The 7,185-nt window shown below is 50.5% G+C and overlaps 1 protein-coding gene across 1 annotated transcript; it reads left to right on the top strand.

Annotated features, from left to right (window-relative positions):
* The first annotated feature begins 4,806 nt into the window (after positions 1-4,806).
* Positions 4,807-6,631, top strand: LOC119359363 (probable receptor-like protein kinase At1g49730). Its single transcript, XM_037625584.1, has 7 exons — positions 4,807-4,986; positions 5,090-5,360; positions 5,449-5,501; positions 5,582-5,649; positions 5,755-5,844; positions 5,934-5,988; positions 6,078-6,631. The coding sequence occupies exons 1-7, from the start codon at positions 4,947-4,949 to the stop codon at positions 6,383-6,385; spliced, it is 885 nt and encodes a 294-aa protein (XP_037481481.1). The 5' UTR covers positions 4,807-4,946; the 3' UTR covers positions 6,386-6,631.
* Positions 6,632-7,185: the final 554 nt, after the last annotated feature.

Raw genomic sequence — 7,185 nt, 5'->3', positions numbered from 1 at the left:
AGGAGTCTCGAAATGGTCGAGACATAAAGATTGATATATTGGAAGCCTATGTTTGGACATCGGAAGTGTTCCGGGTGAAATCGGCATTTTACCGGAGTATCGGGAGGTTACCGGAACCCCCCGGTAACCTAATGGGCCTTAATGGGCCTAGTGGAGAAAGAGGAGAGGAGGCCTAGGGGCTGCCGCGCACCCTCCCCCCCCCAAGTCTGAATTGGACAAGGAGGGGGGGTGCCCCCCTTTCCTTTCTTCCCTCTCCTCCTTCCCCCCCAAGTCCTAATCCAACTAGGGAAAGGGGGGAGTCCTACTCCCGGTAGGAGTAGGACTCCTCCTGCGCGCCTCCTCCTAGGGCCGGCCGCACCTCCCCTTGCTCCTTTATATACGGGGGCAAGGGGGCACCTCTAGACACACAAGTTGATCCTCGTGATCGTTTTCTTAGCCGTGTGCGGTGCCCCCTTCCACCATAGTCCTCGATAATATTGTAGTGGTGCTTAGGCGAAGCCCTGCGACAGTAGAACATCAAGATCGTCACCACGCTGTCGTTCTGACGGAACTCTTCCCCGACACTTTGCTGGATCGGAGTCCGGAGATCATCATCGAGCTGAACGTGTGCTAAAACTCGGAGGTGTCGTAGTTTCGGTGCTTGATCGGTCGGCTCTGAAGACGTACGACTACATCAACCGCGTTGTCATAACGCTTCCGCTTTCGGTCTACGAGGGTACATAGACAACACTCTCCCCTCTCGTTGCTATGCATCACCATGATCTTGCGTGTGCGTAGGATTTTTTTTGAAATTACTACGTTCCCCGACAAAGTCGACCTCCTCGCTGTTGCTTGAGTCCTCACTCTCCTCCCCATCTTCTTCATTGGATTTCCAGTCACCGCTTTCACCTCCGCTCGCCTCTCTGTCCTGATCCTGCTCTCCATTGGGCATCGAGTACATCTCAGTGTAAACCTGCAAGGCAAAGAATAGCACAGACATCAGTCGAGCACAAGGACAGTTACAAATCAGAATGAAGAAACACTCGGCAGTAAAGAATAGACCTTTTCAGGTTCATTGTCAGCATTGAATGGTAGAACTCTCCTAGACCCCCTAGGTATGTCTTTGTTTCCAGTGATGCCCTGCAACCACTGCTCCACCGTTTCCTCGGTGACCTCCTCCGGGTGGATCCGAGTGGTGTCTTCAATACCCGAGTACATCCACATAGGATGATCGCGGGCCTGGAGTGGCTGGATGCGTCGACTGAGAAACACCTCCAGCAAGTCCATACCAGTCACGCCGTCGCGGACTAATTGGACTAATCGTTCCACTAGCATGTTCACCTTTGCTTTCTCTCCTGAAGTTACTTTCAAAGAAGTAGGTTGCTGGACTCACTCCATGGAGAAGGGAGGAAGACCGGTCGACTGGCCAGGAGTTGGTTGGTCCTTGAAATAAAACCAGGTCGATTGGCACCCTCTAGCTGAATCGGGAAGAATCACAGCTGGAAAAGTACTTTTGCCTATCGTCTGAATCCCTAGACCTCCACACATCTGGATCACATGCGTCCTTTCATCACTCGAATTAGCCTTTTTCATAGACTGAGAGCGACAAGTAAAGATGTGTTTGAAGAGACCCCAATGCGGTCGACAACCCAGGAAATTCTCACACATGGAAACAAATGCAGCGAGGTACGTGATGGTGTTGGGGGAAAAGTGATGAAGTTGGGCTCTAAAAAAGTTCAGAAAACCCCGGAAGAAAGGATGGGGGCAGTGAGAAACCACGGTCAACGTGAGTCGTGAGGAGGACGCACTCACCCTCCTGCGGCTGCGGCTCGGTCTCGTTGCCCGGCAGCCTCCAAGATCCGTGGGCAATCAAGCCCCCTTCGGCCAGATCCTCCTGTTGTATCGTGAACCGAATCCAGTCGCCCTGGATCCAGCAGTGCGGCAGGCCGGACCTCGAAGACGATCCCCCCGACTCGTCTTCTTGCCCTTCGGCTTCACCGTCATCATCGCCGTCACCTTCTTGGCATGCTCTAGGGCCGCCGTCTTGTCCTTCCCCATCACCGCGGACTGCTCACGAGTGGAGCGGTGGCGTCGAGAGCAGCGGACAGCGAGGTGGAGAAGCAGAGGAAGAAAAAGAAGAAGAAGAAAAGAAGAAGAAGAAGAAGAAGAAGAAGAAGAAGAAGAAGAAGAAGAAGAAGAAGAAGAAGACGAAGAAGAAGAAGAAGAAGAAGAAGAAGAAGAAGAAGAAGAAGAAGAAGAAGAAGAATGGGATGCGCTGTGCAGACACACCGGCCATGGCGCCTTTTATTAGCCCGCTTTCGAGTGGCTGACATGTGGGCCCGAGAGATCCTGTCAAATCCTGCAACAGTCGCGCGCTCGGTGCATGGCGAAAAAGGTGGCGTGGAGATCGAGGCGCCCTTGCCTAATTCGTCCCGTTTACTACGATGCTCTCCGTCCCATGCACTTCCCCAAATTTTGAATCTCGTGAGGTCCGGGAATGGCGGTGCAACCAATCACGCCCAAGATTTCATACCACTCCAACACTCGAAGCACATCAGAATAAATTCAGTCGACAAACTCTGAATGGATCAAGGCGACTGAAAACAAAGTTGAAGTTCCAGCATCGTTTGCCGACCTAGGTAAAATGCCCCTGAAGCATAAGAATCAGGCTGGAACTATCTCCAACCTCTTCTCCCCTTGAACCTTGACCCATTCGGGGGCTAATGACGATGATATGTACCTAGGGTAGGGTAATAGGCTTGACCTAAACACCCTTCCCAAGGACACTGCCCTAATATCAACGGTATTCAAAACACAGCAGCATCCACCGACTGGAATCACCTCAGAGTGCAACCCACTAGACCAACAATTCCACTCGGATAACCCAGTTCCATTCGACCAGTATATCATCATTCAACCATACTAGAAACCACTTGGAGTACAGAAGATCTAAAATCACTCAGGATGGCAACGGTCAGGAGTTCACTCCGTAGCGTTAATGATCATTTATATGTCTTTATTGTTGGCGTTACCAGTAACGTCTCATCTTAATGTACATTGAACTCCTTGTAACGTGGGCTGGCTGAAGTCTTGGCGCACTCTATATAAGTCACCCCCTCCACTAGCACAAGGGTTCGCACCCCCTGTAACTTCACGCATAATCTAGTCGACCGCCTCCGGGCACCGAGACGTAGGGCTTTTACTTCCTCCGAGAAGGGCCTGAACTCGTAAATCTTGCATGCACAATCTCATCGTAGCTAGGATCTTGCCTCCTCATACGTACCCCCTATTCTACTGTCAGACTTAGAACCACGACAACCTCCTCTTCCCCCTCCTTTATATACGTGGGAGGGGGGCACCCCAAAGGCACACCAAGTCTTCTCTTAGCCGTGTGCGGTGCCCCCTCCACAGTTACACAGCTTGGTCATATCGTCGTAGTGCTTAGGCGAAGCCCTGCGCCGGTAACTTCATCATCATCGTCAACACGCCGTCGTGCTGACGAAACTCTCCCTCGTCCTCAACTGGATCAAGAGCTCGAGGGACGTCATCGAGCTGAACGTGTGCTGAACGCAGAGGTGTCGTACGTTCGGTGCTAGGATCGGTTGGATCATGAAGACGTTTGACTACATTAACCGCGTTACTAAACGCTTCCGCTTTCAGTCTACGAGGGTACGTAGACACACTCTCCCCTCTCGTTGCTATGCATCTTCTAGATAGATCTTGCGTGATCGTAGGTAAAAAATTTGAAATACTGCATTCGCCAACAGCCGTAGTACAAGGGGAGCGGGTGCATGGATGGTGCTTCGGACGTTCGGCAAGACTTGGGTGGCGGCCGAAGAGGTACAACGGCGGCAGAGGAGGAGGGTGTGGATGCAAAGTAAGGAGGAAATTTCAGTGGGTTGGGGTGTCGGAGTTCCACGTGGCTGCTTTCCGAAATCTCGCAAGCCTTTTTTGAATCGGTCGGCCGACCGATACAGAATCATGTTAGATGACATAACAAGTTCGGACCATGTTGTTCGGACAGATACAAATTGATGGTCCGCTTTGGAGATGCTCTAAGGGCATGTACAATGCATAGCCTCAAGGTGATGCCTCGCATGCCATGTAGGATCGAATATGACGTAAAGTAGGTTCAGATAGGGAAGCGGGATCCTCTCCAGGAGGCGGGTCCTTGAAGAGAAAAAGTGTGGTCCGGTGACAAAAGCTGAAAATGCTTGAGTGAAAGTAGAGATGCATGTGTACTAGTCTTTATTTTCTATTTCTTAATGAGGCCCATTAATGATAGTTTGCATTGGGGAGAAAACATAAATATAGGTGCCTTAAGTTATTTTTTGTTATGGGACATATGTATCCATATGTCACCATTATACATGCCCTAAGGGCATATGACCAATGCATAGACTCAAACTGATGCCTTGCCATGTAGGCTCGGGTGTCAAAAAAATTGGTCCGAATGGTCCTATGGGATCTGGAGGCACATGCTTGGGAAAAGAGAGAGTGGTCCTAAGGTAAAAGATAGAAAAAGTAGTAGGAGATGCATGCATATCCTAAATTCGTTTTTATTTGCTTAATGACGCCCACACTACTTTTTCTTGTAGGGCAGCCACATGGTGATGCCTCCCTAGTTCGTGCCTCGAGAGGAATTTTTCTTCACCTTTTATGATTCGAAACTTGCATTGCGAGTGGGAGGCTGGATGGGGACCGACACAAAAGCAAGTCGACTCGAGCATCCCTGCTTTCGCTGCGGCAGCACGGTTTTAACTAATTTACCAACGGCAAAAGAGGATAGGCGGTCCATTTCGTTGTACCTGAAGATCTCCATAAACAAGAGCAAGAAAACATAGGCCTCCCTCACCGTCTGCCTGCTGCCTACTACAGTAGGAGTATCTGTCTCCTCTGCTCTGAAACAAATAAGCGCACCAATCCCGGTGCGCCGTCTGCCTCTGCCTGCCGACCTCTCCAGACGGATGGGCATGGGCTGCCTCCACCAGCGGCTCGGCCGCACGCGTACGCCCTCTCCCTTCTCCGAGCTTCACTGCCTTCTTTTCCTCGGGAATTTCGCGCACGCGTACCAATCTGTCTCTCTGTGGCTTTGCTTTCGGAAAACCAGGTGCTCTGCCGTTCGTGAGGAGGTTCAAGCCGAGCGAGATCGAGGCGGCCACCAGAGGCTTCAGCACGGCCCTCGAGACCGGCGGGCCTCGCGGCACGGCGTACCGCGCCCGCTTCGCTGATGGCCTCGTCGCCACGGTGCGCCGTGCGGGCAGCGGCGACCCGGACCAGGAAGGGCAGGAGGGCGCCTTCTACCGGGAGCTGCAGCTGCTCGGCCGCCTCAACCACCGACACGTCGTCAGGCTCCGCGGCTTCTCAGAAGGACACAACAGGTTCACCCACGGCGCCATTTTTATTAGTACTGTATTTTTCTCTTCTCCTAACTAATCTTCTGATTTGCGCTTCTCTTTCTTGTTACAGGTTTCTGGTGTTTGATCAGATGGAGAACAGGAGCCTGAAAGAATGCCTCCACGGTAATAAATTCTTGAGGGAGGGATATCTCTTGTGCTCTTCAGTTAAGCTGCCACACTGATGATGCGTCCTGCTGCAACAGATCCTCTTAGGACGCCACTCAACTGGAGGACCCGGTTGCAGGTTGCCATAGATGTCGCAGCAGCCCTGGTAATCCTTTCTGCTAACGACCACTGCCACATCCACAACACTTCAAAATTTGACGCAAGAAAGATAACACCATTTATTTTCGTGATTGATTTTGAGTGGATGCAGGAGTATCTCTACTACTTCTGCGACCCTCCGGTGTTCCACGTGACGGTGAACTCGAGCAACGTGATGATGGATGCTGATTTCGTCGCCAAGGTGAGTCACATTGGTACGTTGCAGACGATGCTATCTGTCCTGGCCCGCCAATAGATCGATCGAGCAACTGAATTTGTACTAAGTTTCAGCTATCGAACGTCAGTGTCGTCGGTCACGACTCTTCCGAAGGATCCCACGCCGAAGGTTCTCTTGGCCATTTTTATCATCACTTTGTCTGACACGTCTGGAATGGCACTGACACTGACACTAGAGCCTGCGTGTTCTTTCTCCAGAGCGAATTCAGCAGAGGCGGACGGAGCTGGTGTTCCAGTACGGCGTGTTGCTCCTGGAGCTCGTCACCGGACAGTCGCCCGGGGGCGGCGACGGCGAGCTCGTGCGGTGGGTGCAGGAGCCAGGGTTCGCCGGATCCATGCAGAGGATGGTGGACGCGGATCTCGGGGGCACCTACGACGACGGCGAGCTCCGGGACCTCGTGATAGTCGCGAGGCTCTGCACTAGGCCTGGCAGCGGCACCGCCGTTGTCTCGATCCCACAGGTACTCCGCTACTTGCAGGGGAAGGTGGGTGACAAAAACAGATGACAGTAATCTTGTGTACGTAGCTCTTCTTTTTGTCCTTTGCTTGCGGGTGAATGCAATGCAAATTGCAATTACTCCCTCTGTTTCAAATTACTCGTCGCAGAAATGAATGTATTTAAAACTAAAATACATCGAGATACATCTATATCTGCAACAAGTAATTCGAAACGAAGGGAGTATGTATTGTACATCCACGCAGAGATATTATATGACATCGGTGGCGAAGAAGTCTCCACGCAATTTTCTTTATTTTTTTTGCGGGTGGAAGGTGGAAGAAGTCTCCACACATTAAAAATATCTGGACAGAAACTCCAAAACTCGGTTCTCTTTTGCAAGACTGTTAGTAAAGTTGGTTTGTTACCATCAAGTTCCTGCATTTCAAACAAGTTTTTTTTTTTTGGAAAAAGGAGGATTACCCCGGTTTTTGTATTAGAACGATGCATTTCAAACGAGCTGGTAATGATAAACTGACCAATAATTCTCAATAATTTTAGTGGGCTTTTTTTTCAATGGAGGCTAAGAAAGTTCTCGGAGTTTAAGTTTGAAATTACATGTGTAATTTGATTTTTTTTATCAAATAATCTAACTACAATTCTGATATTAACTCAACAAAGTATATCAGGATCTAGCCCCTGAAAAAAATACCCTCTCCCATCTCTTTTAAAAGGTTCGACCATGCCTTCTAGTCAATATTTGATCTAGAGGTCCCCTGAGTGAACGATTCGTTCACTATGGGAGGGAGGATCGAGCGAACCAAAATGTCCGCTAACCTCTCCAACGCGACTGAGGACAGTTTGTTTGGT

This window comes from Triticum dicoccoides, chromosome 2A (assembly GCF_002162155.2).
Source record: "Triticum dicoccoides isolate Atlit2015 ecotype Zavitan chromosome 2A, WEW_v2.0, whole genome shotgun sequence".
Classification (NCBI taxonomy): domain Eukaryota; kingdom Viridiplantae; phylum Streptophyta; class Magnoliopsida; order Poales; family Poaceae; genus Triticum; species Triticum dicoccoides.
This window is presented reverse-complemented; position numbering and strand designations above follow the sequence as displayed.

What these genes read in the sequence shown, in the direction of transcription:
- LOC119359363 (XM_037625584.1), top strand. Translation starts at nt 4,947, where the DNA reads ATGGGCATGGGCTGCCTCCACCAGCGGCTCGGCCGCACGC. An exon ending in CCTGAAAGAATGCCTCCACG is followed by an intron (nt 5,502 to 5,581) that starts GTAATAAATTCT and finishes CTGCTGCAACAG; the next exon opens with ATCCTCTTAGGACGCCACTC. An exon ending in TAGATGTCGCAGCAGCCCTG is followed by an intron (nt 5,650 to 5,754) that starts GTAATCCTTTCT and finishes GAGTGGATGCAG; the next exon opens with GAGTATCTCTACTACTTCTG.